Source organism: Bombina bombina, chromosome 2 (assembly GCF_027579735.1).
Source record: "Bombina bombina isolate aBomBom1 chromosome 2, aBomBom1.pri, whole genome shotgun sequence".
In the NCBI taxonomy this organism is placed as follows: domain Eukaryota; kingdom Metazoa; phylum Chordata; class Amphibia; order Anura; family Bombinatoridae; genus Bombina; species Bombina bombina.
In genome coordinates, this window is record NC_069500.1 from 1,252,131,888 (window position 1) to 1,252,151,525 (window position 19,638).

The 19,638-nt window shown below is 43.7% G+C and overlaps 1 protein-coding gene across 1 annotated transcript in view; it reads right to left on the minus strand.

The window, feature by feature from the left end:
• Window positions 1-19,638, minus strand: part of TBC1D1 (TBC1 domain family member 1) — an 872,759-nt gene that overhangs the window by 305,778 nt on the left and 547,343 nt on the right. The window contains exons 10-11 of the mRNA XM_053700277.1: window positions 12,675-12,761; window positions 3,778-4,055 (exon numbers count right to left, since the gene is read on the minus strand). Coding sequence (XP_053556252.1) covers window positions 3,778-4,055; window positions 12,675-12,761 — 365 coding nt within the window. The remainder of the gene's footprint in view (window positions 1-3,777; window positions 4,056-12,674; window positions 12,762-19,638) is intronic.

Below are 19,638 nucleotides of genomic sequence, written 5' to 3' on the forward strand. Positions count from 1 at the left end.
GCTAAAGTACAAAAAATAAAAAAGAACTAAGTTACAGAAAATAAAAAAATATTTACAAACATAAGAAAAATATTACAACAATTTTAAACTAATTACACCTACTCTAAGCCCCCTAATAAAATAACAAAGCCCCCCAAAATAAAAAATTCCCTACCCTATTCTAAATTAAAAAAGTTACAAGCTCTTTTACCTTACCAGCCCTGAACAGGGCCCTTTGCGGGGCATGCTTCAAGAATTTCAGCTCTTTTGCCTGTAAAAAAAAACATACAATACCCCCCCCCCAACATTACAACCCACCACCCACATACCCCTAATCTAACCCAAACCCCCTTAAAGAAACCTAACACTAAGCCCCTGTAGATCTTCCTACCTTGTCTTCACCATACCAGGTTCACCGATCCGTCCTGGCTCCAACATCTTCATCCAACCCAAGCGGGGGTTGGCGATCCATAATCCGGTCCAGAAGAGGCTCCAAAGTCTTCCTCCTATCCGGCAAGAAGAAGACATCCGGACCGGCAAACATCTTCTCCAAGCGGCATCTTCGATCTTCTTCCATCCGGAGCGAAGCGGCAGGATCCTGAAGACATCCAGCGCGGAACATCCATCCGGACCGACGACTGAACGACGAATGACTGTTCCTTTAAGGGACGTCATCCAAGATGGCGTCCCTCGAATTCCGATTGGCTGATAGGATTCTATCAGCCAATCGGAATTAAGGTAGGAATTTTCTGATTGGCTGATGGAATCAGCCAATCAGAATCAAGTTCAATCCGATTGGCTGATCCAGTCAGCCAATCAGATTGAGCTCGCATTCTATTGGCTGTTCCGATCAGCCAATAGAATGCGAGCTCAATCTGATTGGCTGATTGGATCGGCCATTCGGATTGAACTAGATTCTGATTGGCTGATTCCATCTGCCAATCAGAAAATTCCTACCTTAATTCCGATTGGCTGATAGAATCCTATCAGCCAATCGGAATTCGAGGGACGCCATCTTGGATGACGTCCCTTAAAGGAACAGTCATTCGTCGTTCAGTCGTCGGTCCGGATGGATGTTCCGCGCTGGATGTCTTCAGGATCCTGCCGCTTCGCTCCGGATGGAAGAAGATCGAAGATGCCGCTTGGAAAAGATGTTTGCCGGTCCGGATGTCCTCTTCTTGCCGGATAGGAGGAAGACTTTGGAGCCTCTTCTGGACCGGATTATGGATCGCCAACCCCCGCTTGGGTTGGATGAAGATGTTGGAGCCAGGACGGATCGATGAACCTGGTATGGTGAAGACAAGGTAGGAAGATCTTAAGGGGCTTAGTGTTAGGTTTCTTTAAGGGGGTTTGGGTTAGATTAGGGGTATGTGGGTGGTGGGTTGTAATGTTGGGGGGGGGGGGTATTGTATGTTTTTTTTTACAGGCAAAAGAGCTGAAATTCTTGGGGCATGCCCCGCAAAGGGCCCTGTTCAGGGCTGGTAAGGTAAAAGAGCTTGTAACTTTTTTAATTTAGAATAGGGTAGGGAATTTTTTATTTTGGGGGGCTTTGTTATTTTATTAGGGGGCTTAGAGTAGGTGTAATTAGTTTAAAATTGTTGTAATATTTTTCTTATGTTTGTAAATATTTTTTTATTTTCTGTAACTTAGTTCTTTTTTATTTTTTGTACTTTAGCTAGTTTATTTAATTGTATTTATTTGTAGGAATTGTGTTTAATTAATTTATTGATAGTGTAGTGTTAGGTTAATTGTAGGTAATTGTAGGTAGTTTATTTAATTATTTTATTGATAGGGTAGTGTTAGGTTTAATTATAACTTAGGTTAGGATTTATTTTACAGGTAAATTTGTTATTATTTTAACTAGGTAACTATTAAATAGTTCTTAACTATTTAATAGCTATTGTACCTGGTTAAAATAATTACAAAGTTGCCTGTAAAATAAATATTAATCCTAAAATAGCTATAATATAATTATAATTTATATTGTAGCTATATTAGGATTTATTTTACAGGTAAGTATTTAGCTTTAAATAGGAATAATTTATTTAATAAGAGTTAATTAATTTCGTTAGATTTAAATTATATTTAACTTAGGGGGGTGTTAGTGTTAGGGTTAGACTTAGCTTTAGGGGTTAATACATTTATTAGAATAGCGGTGAGCTCCGGTCGGCAGATTAGGGGTTAATAATTGAAGTTAGGTGTCGGCGATGTTAGGGAGGGCAGATTAGGGGTTAATACTATTTATGATAGGGTTAGTGAGGCGGATTAGGGGTTAATACATTTATTATAGTAGCGCTCAGGTCCGCTCGGCAGATTAGGGGTTAATAAGTGTAGGCAGGTGTCGGCGACGTTGTGGGGGGCAGGTTAGGGGTTAATAAATATAATATAGGGGTCGGCGGTGTTAGGGGTAGCAGATTAGGGGTACATAGGGATAACGTAGGTGGCGGCGGTTTACGGAGCGGCAGATTAGGGGTTTAAAAAAATATGCAGGGGTCAGCGATAGCGGGGGCGGCAGATTAGGGGTTAATAAGTGTAAGGTTAGGGGTGTTTAGACTCGGGGTACATGTTAGAGTGTTAGGTGCAGACGTAGGAAGTGTTTCCCCATAGGAAACAATGGGGCTGCGTTAGGAGCTGAACGCTGCTTTTTTGCAGGTGTTAGGTTTTTTTTCAGCTCAAACAGCCCCATTGTTTCCTATGGGGGAATCGTGCACGAGCACGTTTTTGAGGCCGGCCGCGTCCGTAAGCAACTCTGGTATCGAGAGTTGCATTTGCGGTAAAAATGCTCTACGCTCCTTTTTTGGAGCCTAACGCAGCATTTGATTAAACTCTCGATACCAGAGTTAAATTTATGGTGCGGACAGAAAAAAGCCCGCGGAGCGTTAGCAGCCCTTTTACCGCCGAACTCCAAATCTAGGCCTCTGTCTTTTTTTGCCCCTGTTATTGTTTGAAAGTATGTTGGTTTTAATTTATCAGTGCAATAACTTTTTTGTTCGTTCTTGGTTTTAAGAATTAAGATTGCTTTTTTTTTTTTCTTTTCTTTAGATGTTCTCCTGTTTTTCTCTTCTTCCAAATAACTGTAAAAATTATGATCTATCTAATGATAATATCCTAGCTAACCTGTGTGTGTGCTGTATACTACATTTGAAATGCAATGATCTTGCCTAAGGTCTGTAATAGAAAAGCAATAGATATATTGTATATGGATTTACATTGTAGCTCAATCACAAACCTTTACTTTTACATACATTAAAGACACAATGGATTTGTATACATTACCAAGTATTTACCCAACTGAACCTGTGTTGTAATTTTTTTAAGTAATCAGATTTTCAGGCAAAATGAATTTACATTTATACTTTATTTTCTACAGTAGTAGCAAAGTGGGCCTTCTCTATGTATCACATTGTTTTCTTATAAATCATACAGTTCATTATTTCAGTTAGATATCGGTTTGTTTCCATATAAACAAATGATTTCTGCTCGAGGAGCTGCATCAGATGATAATGGTTGGTGAATTCACTATGGTATCAGTTTATTGTCTACTCTAATATGTCTCTTATAGCCTAGTATCCTGTATCAGTTTATCCCGTGGTGTCTTTAAAGGCTGCTATTAAGAACCAACAGATACTTTGGATTCTAACCAAAATGATATTATGCATGAAATCCCTCACTGGATGGTGAAACACCAGGACCGCACATCCTCCTAAGCTTTCCGTAATGTCCAGTCTATGAATTATGTTGCACAGCAGGAAAATAAAAAAAAAACATCCCAATTAATAATATAAAAATGGTACTTACTTTCTTTTGTGCGGTGTCTCGGTGCTCACAGAGTGATGCCTCATAAGCTTTCTCTGTGAAACAGATGGTGATTTCTGAATTGGCTCTGGAAATTCCTTGGCTGTGACAGGGACATGAGTCAATGTGTTTGCCCGGCGACGGAAGCTTTGATGAGATAATTCACCAGGATGTTCACAGAGATTGTTTTCTGGGTCCTTCGACAAGTCTCCCATGGATCCATGGGTCTTTGGATGCAGATCAGGAGGTGTTTCAGGTTCTGTTTCACACAGTGAAGAGTCCTAGAATAAATGAATACATCAAGAGGTAAAGATGACTTTTTCCTAGAAAACAATCAATATGTTATATTATATAAAGGAGGATAAAAGCAGTCTATATTATAAATAAATAAATAAACACACACACACAAAAACACAATATTAATTTCCAAGTGCTTAAAAATTATCATTAAATTGATAGTTAATAGGGACAGTAAACACCATGAGATTTTTAAATAAAATGTTTAGTTATGCATAATATGACAATATTGCAATATATTTTCATTATTTTGCTCCCTTTTCATGAAATTTAGCTCTGTAAATTGAGTAATTAGGTAGTGCAAGTATTACAAGTTGAAAGTAAAAAGTTATTGCTCGCACGCTAACCTGATGTGCACAAAAAGCAAAAGTTAGAATATTGTATAATGTAAAAACACCCTACTAGTGTGCTAACCCAATTGCATATTCTAGTGTGCGCTAACCCGACTTGAAAATATGAATATTTCACATTCTAGTGTTCTATTTATTCATAAATACATATTTCTACATATATCTGATGGCATTTTGGTACAATATATTATATATAGATATACACAGCTATACATAGGAATATCTATTATAAATACATGCTATGTGCAGAACATTGGAATGTGAAATATTTACAGTAAATAATAACGCAATATCGATCACGTCCAACTGTGCGTCACTCAGAATCTAGTTTAAAATGTTTATTTTTTTTAAGCTAAAATCTTACCCTAAAACAGGAAAACAGCCTTCCATATCCTTTAAGAGATCCCTCTCTGTATATCTCAAAACAGAATGCACCTGTCATGGTTGATTATATATTTCCTACCTGTTCTATGTTAAATTTTGCATATATTATGTATTAATATTGTTTTTGTATTTTATTGTACCCTATTGTATCAATGCAATGTTTTGTCGACCCAAGACATACTTGAAAACGAGAGAAATCTCAATGTATCCTTCCTAGTAAAATATTTTATATATAAATAAATGTAAAACCTATTTTCTTCTTTGACGAAGCTTGATTTTTCCCCTTGCCCCATATGGACATACGTAGATACTACGTCACACAGTTCTTTGCCCAGCGAACTATGTTGACCTAGTACCTACGCCAGGCACAGAGGCGCATGCTGAAGTCCCCACTGTCAGTTTAGACGTCAGGAACCGCAACCAAGGGGCAGAAGGCATCTGCCTTTATATTGTGCTACCTTACCATATGAAGCCAGATTTGCTTATCATTACAAAGAGTGACACTGTCTGTGTCACTCACTGTATCGAGCCTTCGTTGGTGGACTGTGGGAGGGAAGGACGGAGGGGCAGGGTTTCCTACATTATTATACAGTTATGAAGGGAGAGTGAGGAATGGAGCCTTACACTACTTAAAAATTATTGTCTGGAGGCCAAGGGGGGACCATACACTACAGAAAATGTGATCTTGGAGGAGGGAGGGGTGTCACTACAGAAAAATATATACAATAAATATAAAATAAAAATACAACATTAGAATAATTTGCTGCTGTGAGATGGCAGGGGGGGGGTTTAAAGAGCTGTTTCAGTGGGATCAGGGAGGTTGAGGATGAATTTAAATTACAGAAATATTACAAATTTATATAAATACATAAATAAATAGAACGCCCTTAACTGCATAGTGGCAGACTGTCTGCTAGCAACTAAGATGACCAGTGGGGCAGGAGGAGGGAAGAGAGAGCTGTTTGCGAGGGGTAACGAAGGGATTAATAGAATGAAAATAACAATAGTGCTGAATGATAGTAGTCTGATTAGTTAGGGGTTTTCCCCTACTATATTGTTGTAGGTTCGCTAGTGTAAAAACTACATTCTGTAACAAATGGCCCTTTAGCCCCTTTGCTACTGTGAATTTCAGAGAAAAACTTGCCCAAAGCACCAGAAAAAAAATTTTTAATAGCAAATTTGCTCACTCCGTTTAAACAGAAGTAGAGCCTCTGATTTTCTTTTTTTAATTTACCTATGAAAACAATATATATTTTTAAAATAGACAACGCAAGGTATTGATCTAAATCCATTATGGTATACTAGTCCTAAAGCCCGTATACACGGGCCATTTTTTGCAGTACAGCGGTCCCACCCCTTGCTCTCTCTCTATCCGCCCCTCTCTTTTGCTCTCTCCCCTCTCTTTTACTCTTGCTCTCTCCCCCCTCTCTTTTCCTCTCTCTCTCTCCCCTCTTTTGCTGTCTCTCCCCCCCTCTCGTTTGCTCTCACTCCTCTCGTTTGCTCTCTCTCCATCCCCTCTTTTGCTGTCTCTCTCCCCCCTCTCGTTTGCTCTCACTCCTCTCTTTTGCGCTCTCTCCCCTCTCTCTTTTGCGCTCTCTCCCCTCTCTCTATTGTGCTCTCTCTCCCTCTCTATTGTGCTCTCTCCCCCCTCTCTATTGTGCTCTCTCCCCCCTCTCTATTGTGCTCTATCCCCCCTCTCTATTGTGCTCTATCCCCCCTCTCTATTGTGCTCTCTCCCCCCTCTCTATTGTGCTCTCTCCCCCCTCTCTATTGTGCTCTCTCCCCCCTCTCTTTTGTGCTCTCTCCCCCCTCTCTTTTGTGCTCTCTCCCCCCTCTCTTTTGTGCTCTCTCCCCCCTCTCTTTTGTGCTCTCTCCCCCCTCTCTTTTGTGCTCTCTCCCCCCTCTCTTTTGTGCTCTCTCCCCCCTCTCTTTTGTGCTCTCTCCCCCCTCTCTTTTGTGCTCTCTCCCGCCTCTCTTTTGCTGTCTTTATCCCTCTCTTTATCCCCCCTCTTCTGCTCTCTCTATCCCCCCTCTTTAGAGCTCTCTATCTCTCACGGCAGTCGGCCCGGAATCTGGCCCCGCACGGCCCAGCCCGCGTCCGGCCCAGCCAACGCCACGTCCGGGGCCCCGCCCACGTCGCACCCGCCCGGTAACGCCCACTCCACCACAGCCAGATGCCAGGTCAGTTGAAAGGCCAGGTGTGTTTGTCCTCTCGAGCAGTCTCTACTGCGCATGACAGCTTCGGACAAACACACTTGGCCTTTTATTATATAGGATTTGGCCACCAAATACAATCATATAAAACAATTTGTTAACTTTTCACAAACTTTGGGTTTCTCACTGAAATAATTTACACACAACTACTGTAGACATAAGACAAATAGTATAGCTTCTATGTGATCCTCATCGCTCAGAAATAGCAGACATACATAGATTTGCCATTGTTTTTGGCGATTACAATACCGCGAATTACAGCTATTATTCCCGGCGATGCAGGGGTCAATCAATTAGCTTGTAAGGTTAATATTTGGTGCAGTGTTGGGATTACCCTCCCACCAATTGATCCCTACCTTACTAATCCCTCCCAAAAAGCTCTCTTCCCTAACCTCACTGGTCAGTCATCAGCATCTTAGGTATTGGCAGTCAGTCTGCCAGTATACAGTTTAGAGTATGTTGTTTTTTTTTTCACTTTATATTTTTTATTTATTTATGTAGTGTAGGGATCCCTGCGCAACCTCCCTGAACCCTCCCCAAACAGCTCCTTAACCTCCCCTTTCCCACTGTACACCTCCATGTTTGTTACTGGCAGCCAGTCTGCCAGTAACAAAGTATTACTTTTATTTTATTAGTACATGCTCCTCCCTACCTCCCCCGTCCTGTTCTGGGCCATCTACTCCCCCTACCTTAACTCCCACCGGCACCAACCAAAGATCATTACAGAGAGTGACACAGGCTATATGACTCTCTATAACGATCACCGATCTGGCTCAATATGGGGCTTGAAATTTCCACTAGTCCACTACCCATGGACAGGTAAAATATTAGGCTTTTACGTATCTTTAACATTGAATTGACTAGTAACTTTTTACCTCTGGGCTAGTAGCTTTTAACCCCCGACTATTAAACTATAGTGATATTTTTCTCCCCCAGTACGTATATGTGTACCTTTTAGTGTCAAATAATGGAGGACTAAACTTTCTTAAAACCCCACTACTGAAAAGAATGCAGCTTGCCCCACATGGAGCAACAGCACAGCCTACTACACTCAAGTATACAACTATCTTTGCTGCACAGCCTGCTGAAAAAACTCTTTCTAAACGTCTGGACAAGGCTGTAGCTGTAACATCTGGTAACCCCTACACAGTAGTGCAAAGTTGCTAGAAGGAAGGAGTTTGTACCAGGGAAAGTAGGGAGGGAAAAATAAGGAGGAGGGAACATCAGCTTTGGACGGCCACTGCAACAGCAAATAGGAAGGCAGAAACTGACAGTAGCTCATTTGCCCTTACAGCATAAATAAATATCAAACAACTTAGAAATATTTATGCAATAAAGTGTTATATTATTTATTATTTGTTACAGTTTGTTTAACTACACTTTTTGCAACAGCCTGCACTCTGCAGAATTGTATAAAAGGAGTAAAGCAAAGTATCACTAACTGGTCCTGCAGAGAAGGATACAGCCAGGATAGCCCCTAAGTCTCTTCAGCAGTTCACCCAGAATGACAGACTGCTTGACTAATGCTGCTAGAGGTCTGTGACGCCAATAGCACTGCAGCAGCAGAGGGCAGAGCCGTAAGGACTTGTGAGAGAGAGACCCCTGCTGCTGGAGGGTAACCGCTACATACACATTTGGGTGGGATAAAAATGACCTCTGCTTATGTCTCAACCAATATGTCCTTTAAAATCAAATGCACTTAAAATGGAACTGGCTTTTCTGGAAGTTCATAAACCATAAGCATCGGGCAAAAAAAAAACTTCAGACACTCTCTGACCATTTTTTTTGCCAGCATAAGATACTAAGTTATTTTGATATCGATGGAGTAGAACCTCCTGATCTTTCCTTGAATACAGAGGAACCACAATTTCGCAATTGAAATCCAAGAACAGAGTATTTTTGGCACAAACAAAGAAGTCGTAAAAATCTTATGCTTTATCTTGATAAGGAGAAATACAAAGCAGGGTACCACCCTCTTGCCCTCAACTTGCTGCGGATAAAGCCACAATTAAAGAAGTCATTAATGTTATCAGTTGTTAAATTATCCTATTATATAAAAGGCCAAGTGTGTTTGTCCGAAGCTGTCATGCGCAGTAGAGACAGCACAAGGACAAACACACCTGGCCTTACCTAACAATCCATGCCGTTTGCGACTTTGCAGAGAAAGTGGGCGTGGCTGGGCAGAAGTGTGGGCGTGGCTAGCGGCGTCGGGCATGCTCGGCGTGGCGGGGGGCGCGACAGAGAGGAGAAAGAAATAGAAAGAAAGGGGAAGAGTGATAGGATAGAGCTAAAGAGAGGGGGAAGAGCATAAGAGAGGGGAGAGAGACCGAGCAAAAAAGAGGGGAGAGAGATAGAGCAAAAGAGAAGGGAGAGAGACAGAGCAAAAGAGAGGGGGGGAGAGAGAGCAAAAGAGTGGGATGGAGAGAGAGAGCAAAAGAGTGGGATGGAGAGAGAGAGCAAAAAAAGGAGAGAGACAGAGCAAAAGAGAGGGGGGAGAGAGAGACAGAGCAAAAGAGAGAGGGGAGAGAGCAAAAGAGAGGGATGGAGAGAAAGAGCAAAATAAAGGGATGGAGAGAGACCAATAAAAAAAGGAGAGAGAGAGAGACAGAGCCAAAGAGAGGGGGAGAGAGCACAAAAGAGAGGGGGAGAGAGTGCAAAAGAGAGGAGGGAGAGAGAGCAAAAGAGAGGAGGGAGAGAGAGCAAAAGAGAGGGGGGAGGGAGAGAGAGCAAAAGAGAGGGGGGGAGGGAGAGAGAGCAAAAGAGAGGTGGAGCGAGAAAGCGCAAAAGAGAGGGGGAGGGAGCGCAAAAGAGAGGGGGAGAGAGAGCAAAAGAGGGGGGAGAAAAGCAAAACAGAGGGGGGAGAGAGAGAGCAAATGAGAAGTGGGGAGAGAGAGAGAGCAAATGAGAGGTGGAGCGAGAGAGAGCGCAAAAGAGAAGGGGGACAGAGCGCAAAAGAGAGGGGGAGAGAGCGCAAAAGAGAGGGGGAGAGAGCGCATGTCACGGATACCAGACAGCTAAGGCTGCCCCCAACCCCCCTACAACCTCACCCCTGTTGTTTCTCAGTGGTTTTGGGCTCCTCAGAGCAACCACAATCTCTTTTCTCACTTTTGTTTGCTGGTTTTGTGAAGAGCTGGTGTATGACCAGGAAAACCCTTCTAGGCTGGACGGGCTCCTGGAACTCTTGGCCGGCCGCCTCACAACGGACACCCGCCTAACTCCTCTCAGGATGGCCAGGCTCCTGGAACTCACGGTCGGCCACAGGACAGCCGCTAACTTTACCCCTGGTCGCTCCAGAAGCCCTTTGCCCCAGATCTCCGCTCTTTTGGGGATTGGTAGCCCCTAGGGAGGACAAGAGCTCCTTTGGGAAATGGGGGTTTTGGACACCCCTAACCCCATAACTTCAACGGACTGTAACTCCGGTCCCCAGTAATGAATCATGCTGTGGCATCTGGGGACCGAGAGCTTTAAAATGACACCCTGGAAGTGCCACCGCTCCACCGGGATCACCCCGAAACCGTCATCCCGAGGTATTGGGATTATGTGAGACTGTGGCTCCTATGGAGGTGCCGGCCTGTCTGGAGGGGCGGGAATGGCGGGAAAATAGTGGGATTGTCTAGGGTTTTATCAAGATGAGCTGTTTGTATAAAAGGAGTGTGTGTTTTCAATAAAATCAGTTCTTGTTTCACCTGAATGCTAGTCTAGCTATTTGGATGGGCTCCAGCTAAAATCACTTTCCTGGGCTACATAGCAGCCTGTTCCAGGCAGAGAAAGGATCCTCAGGCAGAGCTACCCAGTATGGGTAGCTGGAGTTTGCTACAGGGTGGGACCCTGGGTACTGATGCTGTCGGGCATCAGGGGTGGCTACAGGCTGTGGTCACTTGCTAGCTACATAGCTGCAGTCGGCAGGGAGGAAGCAGGGCCCCTTTGGCGGAGCTACCCAGTCGGGGTAGCCGTCACATTCGCAAAAGAGAGGGGGAGAGAGCGCAAAAGAGAGGGGGAGAGAGTGCAAAAGAGGGGGAGAGAGAGCGCAAAAGAGAGGAGAGAGAGCACAAAAGAGGGGGAGAGAGAGCACAAAAGAGGGGGAGAGAGAGCACAAAAGAGGGGAAGAGAGAGCACAAAAGAGGGGGAGAGAGAGCACAAAAGAGGGGAGAGAGAGCGCAAAAGAGGGGAGAGAGAGCGCAAAAGAGGGGGAGAGAGAGCACAAAAAAGAGAGGGGGAGAGAGAGCACAAAAGAGAGGGGGAGAGAGAGCACAAAAGAGAGGGGGAGAGAGAGCAAAAGAGAGGGGGAGAGAGCGCAAAAGAGAGGGGGAGAGAGAGCAAAAGAAAGGGGGAGAGAGCGCAAAAGAGAGGGGGAGAGAGCGCAAAAGAGAGGGGGAGAGAGAGCGCAAAAAAGAGAGGGGAGAGAGAGAACAAAACATTGGGGGAGAGAGCGCAAAACAGTGGGGGACAGAGCGCAAAACAGTGGGGGAGAGAGCGCAAAACAGAGGGGGGAGAGAGCGCAAAACAGAGGGGGGAGAGAGCGCAAAACAAAGGGGGAGAGAGCGCAAAACAGTGGGGAAGAGAGCGCAAAACAGAGGGGGAGAAAGCACAAAACAGAGGCGAGAGAGCGCAAAACAGAGGCGAGAGAGCGCAAAACAGAGGGGGAGAGAGAGCAAAAGAGAGGGGGGAGGGAGAGAGAGCAAAAGAGAGGGGGGAGGGAGAGAGAGAGCAAAAGAGAGGTGGAGCGAGAGAGAGCGCAGAGAGGGGGAGAGAGCGCAAAAGAGAGGGGGAGAGAGCACAAAAGAGAGGGGGAGAGAGTGCAACAGAGAGGGGGAGAGAGCGCAACAGAGAGGGGGAGAGAGCACAAAAGAGAGGGGGAGAGGGCACAAAAGAGAGGGGGAGAGGGCACAAAAGAGAGGGGGAGAGGGCACAAAAGAGAGGGGGAGAGAGAGAGCACAAAAGAGAGGGGGAGAGAGAGAGCACAAAAGAGAGGGGGAGAGAGAGAGCAAGGTGTGGGACCGCTATACTGCAAAAAATGGCCCGTGTGAACAGGCTTTAGGACTAGTAATTGCATAATCCCCAAGTGCACACAAAAAAAAAATGCAATAGCTCTTGCTCTAAATTTCAAAATGTCAGTAATTGTTTTTTTCTGAAAATTTTTGAGGATTGCTTCCATTTCCCTGCCAACCGTGTGCCATGTTACAGTCATCACCCAATTACCGACACATATACAATGTGAACTCTTGCACATGCTCAGTAGAAGCTGGTGCCACAGAAAGTGTGTATATAAAAAGATTGAGTGCAAATTCATAATGGAAGCAAATTGTATAAAATTGCATGCGCTATCTGAATCGTGAGACTTCAGTGTCCCTACTAGAATCAAACACTAAGGTGAAGCACAACACTTTTTAAAAAGCCTGAAATAAAGTGAAAATACCAAGGTGTAGAGGAATCCACTACAACAAAAACTGAAAGTGCATACATTTTACATTTTAGAGAACTAAATAGATTTGGGAGAAAATCCAAAATCATCAGAACAGATCCTGAAATCAAGATTTCTGTCTTCAAATGCTCATGAACTGAAACACTGTGTAATTCTATTATCAAGCTGTTTCCATTGGATAATAAAAAACAATTAGCAGCATAACATTAGTTCTGGTTAAACCTATAATTTACCTTACTGCTGTAATTTATAGGAGAACATGCCATACTCTCATCATCTATGCTCCCAGAGCTTTCCTGCTGACTTCGACTTCTAGTACCCTGTAAAAATGAAAACAATTGAGGACAATATTGCATACTTTTACATACAGTAAGCACTTAATTTATTGCTAGCAGTCCTGAGAATGTAACTGGTATCTACCTCCCACTGTAATTACTGTCCTGTGAGTAAAGCTTTCCGGTGTATAAATATCCAAGCAGAATTTTAGATGGCTACAAGAATGCCCAGTAAGTGTCCATACCATTCCTCTGTAGCGTGTGAGTTCACAGACAAATGCAGGTCACTTATATTTGCCCTCTTGCTTACAGTACATTGCCCAGTAAGTAGAGATGTATCCTTCAGTTGACCAAAAGCTGCCTGATGATGGGTATATGTCCGCTTTATGGCCGATAGTTTCTCCAACTGATATTCTGTGTGTACAATGTGAATGTTTTGTGATTGCAGCTTATTATTATTATTATTTTTAATACCATGAACTACTAAAAAAACATGGAAATTTGCAATTCTGGGAATTGTTTCCTTTCTTTCTTTCTTTCTTTCTTTCTTTCTTGCTTCTGTATATTTAGCTGTATTCTGAAAAGTTTAAAACACAAGTGGATTACAAGTGTAGTGGAATAATGTGAGTGGTATCCCTTGCATTTTGTGCTGGTGTTACATGTCCATGGTGTATATATATATATTGTACATGTGGTAGTATAATGTGCACTACAACGCATATAGCACAGGTACATGCACTAAAATTCAAGATGGATAATGACTGAGTAAGACTAAGCCGAAGAAGTTATAAAAATGTGCTCTAGTGGAGTTTGTGGTTATGTTACTTGCTATACACCTTCCAAGTCTTTGAATGCTCAATAGCAAGCAATCACCTCGATTACTAGTTATGCGCGCTATAGGGAAATTAACGAACGCAACAAAAGTTGAGTTATTTAACCCTTTATAGCGCAGCCATTACAAGTTTTCAAACAGCCGGCTTGTGCATGCGATATGGTTGCGTTGAGCTCCATACCGTACACAATACAAGCCTGATGAAACGGCCATCCAGCCGAGAAACGCGTTGCTGTTGTTGTTTTTAACAATAAATCACCCATTTTATATATACCTTGCTGCCTTGTGATTTTATCACACCTTTGCTACATATATTTAAGTTGTAATTACAGCGTCTCATCTACCCGACACCAGTCACTATTACTTCCAGTGTTATACGGGTGATCGGAGCTCTACAGAACCACTCGCCTGTGATTGGAGATTTGGAGATCACGTGTACCGGCTCCTGGGTGTGTCTGTCGGGCGACTCCTAATAGTCCCGACCTGCGGATTTAGGCACCGAACGTGTGCCGCATCGCTTGTGAGTATTTCCATCACGGGGGGAGGTTTTGTGAGCCACCGGTGTATTTTCCAACGATACTGTTTTATGGTTGGCGCCTCTCTTTTTCTCCTTTGTCTACAGCCTAGTATTCATCTGTATCACTTCTGGGAGTGCAGCCGTGACTCGACGTTTATGATTTGCAGTTCATTATTTAGCACCAGCGCACCTTTGGGGACTTTCTGATCCTTTTTATTCATTTGGACACAATACAAGCGCTGTTTTAATGTGCTCGTGCACGCTTCCCCCATAGACATCAATGGGGAGAGCGGGACTAAATAAAGTTATTAACCCCTAAACCTCTGGCCTTCAGCCCCCACATCGCAACAACCTAAATTAAACTATATTAACCCCTAAACCTAACACTAACATAACCCTAAACCTAACACCCCCTAACTTTAACATAATTAAAATAGAGCTAAATTAAACTTACAATTATTAACTAAATAATACCTTAAATACCCTAAATAACAACCTAAATTATCCAAAACAATACAAATTATTCCTATTCTAATACCCTTTAAAAAAAAAAAAAAAAAATACCTAATCTATAATAAACTGCCAAGGGCCCTTAGTGGGCCCTTAAAAGGGCCTTTTGTAGGGAATTGCCCTAAAGTTAACAGCTCTTTTGCTAAAAAAAAAATCAAACACCCCCTAACAGTATACAAACCCCCACCCCCAAGATAAATATAAAGTAAAACCTAATCAACCCATTGCCCTGAAAAGGACATTTGTATGGGCATTGCCCTTAAAAGGGCATTTAGCTCTTTTTCCTGCCCTTAAAAGGGCATTCAGCTCTTTTATGAAATGCCCAACCACTAATCTAAAAAACAGAATTTATGCTTACCTGATAAATTACTTTCTCCAACGGTGTGTCCGGTCCACGGCGTCATCCTTACTTGTGGGAATATCTCTTCCCCAACAGGAAATGGCAAAGAGTCCCAGCAAAGCTGGCCATATAGTCCCTCCTAGGCTCCGCCCACCCCAGTCATTCGACCGACGGTCAGGAGGAAAAAACTAAATTTATGCTTACCTGATAAATTCCTTTCTCCTGTAGTGTAGTCAGTCCACGGGTCATCCATTACTTATGGGATTATAACTCCTCCCTAACAGGAAGTGCAAGAGGATCACCCAAGCAGAGCTGCTATATAGCTCCTCCCCTCTACGTCATACCCAGTCATTCGACCGAAAACCAAACGAGAAAGGAGAAACTATAGGGTGCAGTGGTGACTGGAATATAATTTAAATTTAGACCTGCCATAAAAAACAGGGCGGGCCGTGGACTGACTACACTACAGGAGAAAGGAATTTATCAGGTAAGCATAAATTTTGTTTTCTCCTGTTAAGTGTAGTCAGTCCACGGGTCATCCATTACTTATGGGATACCAATACCAAAGCTAAAAGTACACGGATGACGGGAGCGAAAGACAGGATCTTTACATGGAAGGAACCACTGCCTGAAGAACCTTTCTCCCAAAAATAGCCTCCGAAGAAGCAAAAGTGTCAAATTTGTAAAATTTGGAAAAAGTGTGAAGTGAAGACCAAGTCGCAGCCTTGCAAATCTGTTCAACAGAGGCCTCATTTTTAAAGGCCCAAGTGGAAGCCACAGCTCTGGTAGAATGAGCTGTAATTCTTTCAGGAGGCTGCTGTCCAGCAGTCTCATAGGCTAAACGTATTATGCTACGAAGCCAGAAGGAGAGAGAGGTAGCCAAAGCCTTTTGACCTCTCCTCTGTCCAGAATAAACGACAAACAGGGAAGAAGTTTGTCGAAAATCTTTAGTTGCCTGCAAATAAAATTTCAGGGCACGGACAACGTCCAGATTGTGCAGAAGACGTTCCTTCTTTGAGGAAGGGTTAGGGCACAATGATGGAACAACAATCTCTTGATTGATATTCCTGTTAGTGACTACCTTAGGTAAGAACCCAGGTTTAGTACGCAGAACTACCTTGTCTGAATGAAAAATCAGATAAGGAGAATCACAATGTAAGGCCGATAACTCAGAGACTCTTCGAGCCGAGGAAATAGCCATTAAAAACAGAACTTTCCAAGATAACAGTTTGATATCAATGGAATGAAGGGGTTCAAACGGAACACCCTGTAAAACGTTAAGAACTAAGTTTAAGCTCCATGGCGGAGCAACAGTTTTAAACACAGGCTTAATCCTGGCCAAAGCCTGACAAAAAGCCTGAACGTCTGGAACCTCTGACAGACGTTTGTGTAAAAGGATGGACAGAGCTGAGATCTGTCCCTTTAAGGAACTAGCAGATAAACCCTTTTCTAAACCCTCTTGTAGAAAAGACAATATCCTAGGAATCCTAACCTTACTCCATGAGTAACTCTTGGATTCGCACCAATGTAAGTATTTACGCCATATTTTATGGTAAATTTTCCTGGTAACGGGTTTCCTAGCCTGTATAAAGGTATCAATTACTCACTCCGAAAATCCACGCTTTGATAAAATCAAGCGTTCAATCTCCATGCAGTCAGCTTCAGAGAAATTAGATTTTGATGTTTGAAAGGACCCTGAATCAGAAGGTCTTGTCTCAGAGGCAGAGACCAAGGTGGACAGGAAGACATGTCCACTAGATCTGCATACCAGGTCCTGCGTTGCCACGCAGGCGCTATTAGAATCACCAATGCTCTCTCCTGTTTGATCCTGGCAATCAATCGAGGAAGCATCGGGAAGGGTGGAAACACATAAGCCATGTTGAAGGCCCAAGGTGCTGTCAGAGCATCTATCAGAACCGCTCCCGGGTCCCTGGACCTGGACCAGTAACAAGGAAGCTTGGCGTTCTGGCGAGACGCCATGAGATCCAGATCTGGTTTGCCCCAACGCCGAAGTATTTGGGCAAAGACCTCCGGATGAAGTTCCCACTCCCCCGGATGAAAAGTCTGGCGACTTAGAAAATCCGCCTCCCAGTTCTCCACGCCTGGGATGTGGATCGCTGATAGGTGGCAAGAGTGAGACTCTGCCCAGTGAATTATCTTTGAGACTTCCATCATCGCTAGGGAACTCCTTGTCCCTCCCTGATGGTTGATGTAAGCCACAGTCGTGATGTTGTCCGACTGAAACCTGATGAACCTCAGAGTTGCTAACTGAGGCCAAGCCAGAAGGGCATTGAAAACTGCTCTTAATTCCAGAATGTTTATGGGAAGGAGACTCTCCTCCTGAGTCCATGATCCCTGAGTCTTCAGGGAATTCCAGACAGCGCCCCAACCTAGTAGGCTGGCGTCTGTTGTTACAATCGTCCAATCTGGCCTGCTGAAGGGCATCCCCTTGGATAGATGTGGCCGAGAGAGCCACCATAGAAGAGAATTTCTGGTCTCTTGATCCAGATTCAACATAGGGGACAAATCTGAGTAATCCCCATTCCACTGACTTAGCATGCACAATTGCAGTGGTCTGAGATGCAGGCGTGCAAAGGGTACTATGTCCATTGCCGCTACCATTAAGCCGATTACCTCCATGCATTGAGCCACTGACGGGTGTGGAATGGAATGAAGGACACGGCAAGCATTTAGAAGCTTTGTTAACCTGTCCTCTGTCAGGTAAATCTTCATTTCTACAGAATCTATAAGAGTCCCTAAGAAGGGAACTCTTGTGAGTGGTAATAGAGAACTCTTTCCTTCGTTCACTTTCCACCCATGTGACCTTAGAAATGCCAGTACTAACTCTGTATGAGACTTGGCAGTTTGGAAACTTGACGCTTGTATCAGAATGTCGTCTAGGTACGGAGCTACCGATATTCCTTGCGGTCTTAGTACCGCCAGAAGAGAGCCCAGAACCTTTGTAAAGATTCTTGGAGCAGTAGCTAACCCGAAGGGAAGAGCTACAAACTGGTAATGCCTGTCTAGGAAGGCAAACCTTAGGTACCGGTAATGATCTTTGTGAATCGGTATGTGAAGGTAGGCATCCTTTAAATCCACTGTGGTCATGTACTGACCCTTTTGGATCATGGGTTAGATTGTCCGAATAGTTTCCATTTTGAACGATGGAACTCTTAGGAATTTGTTTAGGATCTTTAAATCCAAGATTGGTCTGAAGGTTCCTTCTTTCTTGGGAACCACAAACAGATTTGAGTAAAACCCTTGTCCGTGTTCCGACCGCGGAACCGGGTGGATCACTCCCATTAGTAAAAGATCTTGTACACAGCGTAGAAACGCCTCTTTCTTTATCTGGTTTGTTGACAACCTTGAAAGATGAAATCTCCCTTTTGGGGGAGAAGCTTTGAAGTCCAGAAGATATCCCTGAGATATGATCTCTAACGCCCAGGGATCCTGGACATCTCTTGCCCAAGCCTGGGCGAAGAGAGAAAGTCTGCCCCCTACTAGATTCGTTTCCGGATTGGGGGCCCTCACTTCATGCTGTCTTAGGGGCAGCAGCAGGTTTTCTGGCCTGCTTGCCCTTGTTCCAGGTCTGGTTAGGTTTCCAGCCCTGTCTGAAGCGAGCAACAGTTCCTTCCTGTTTCGGAGCGGAGGAAGTTGATGCTGCTCCTGCCTTGAAGTTACGAAAGGCACGAAAATTAGACTGTCTAGCCCTTGGTTTGGCTCTGTCTTGAGGCAGGGCATGGCCCTTACCTCCAGTAATGTCAGCTATAATTTCTTTCAAACCTGGCCCGAATAATGTCTGCCCTTTGAAAGGTATGTTAAGCAATTTAGATTTAGAAGTCACATCGGCTGACCAGGATTTTAGCCACAGCGCTCTGCGCGCCTGAATGGCGAATCCGGAATTCTTAGCCGTAAGCTTAGTTAGATGTACTACGGCATCAGAAATAAATGAATTAGCTAGCTTAAGGACTCTAAGCTTGTCTGTAATCTCATCCAGCGTAGCTGAGCTAATGGTCTCTTCCAGAGACTCAAACCAGAATGCCGCCGCAGCCGTGACAGGCGCAATGCATGCAAGGGGTTGCAATATGAAACCTTGTTGAACAAACATTTTCTTAAGGTAACCCTCTAACTTTTTATCCATTGGATCTGAAAAGGCACAGCTATCCTCCACCGGGATAGTGGTACGCTTAGCTAAAGTAGAAACTGCTCCCTCCACCTTAGGGACCGTCTGCCATAAGTCCCGTGTGGTGGCGTCTATTGGAAACATTTTTCTAAATATAGGAGGGGGTGAGAAAGGCACACCGGGTCTATCCCACTCCTTGTTAACAATTTCTGTAAGTCTTTTAGGTATAGGAAAAACGTCAGTACACGTAGGTACCACAAAATATTTATCCAACCTACATATTTTCTCTGGGATTGCAACCGTGTTACAATCATTCAGAGCCGCTAACACCTCCCCTAGTAACACACAGAGGTTCTCAAGCTTAAATTTAAAATTTGAAATATCTGAATCCAGTTTATTTGGATCAGATCCGTCACCCACAGAATGAAGTTCTCCGTCTTCATGTTCTGCAGATTGTGACGCAGTATCAGACATGGCCCTAGTATTATCAGCGCACTCTGTTCTCACCCCAGAGTGGTCTCGTTTACCCCTAAGTTCTGGCAATTTGGATAAAACTTCAGTCATAACATTAGCCATGTCTTGCAAAGTGATTTGTAATGG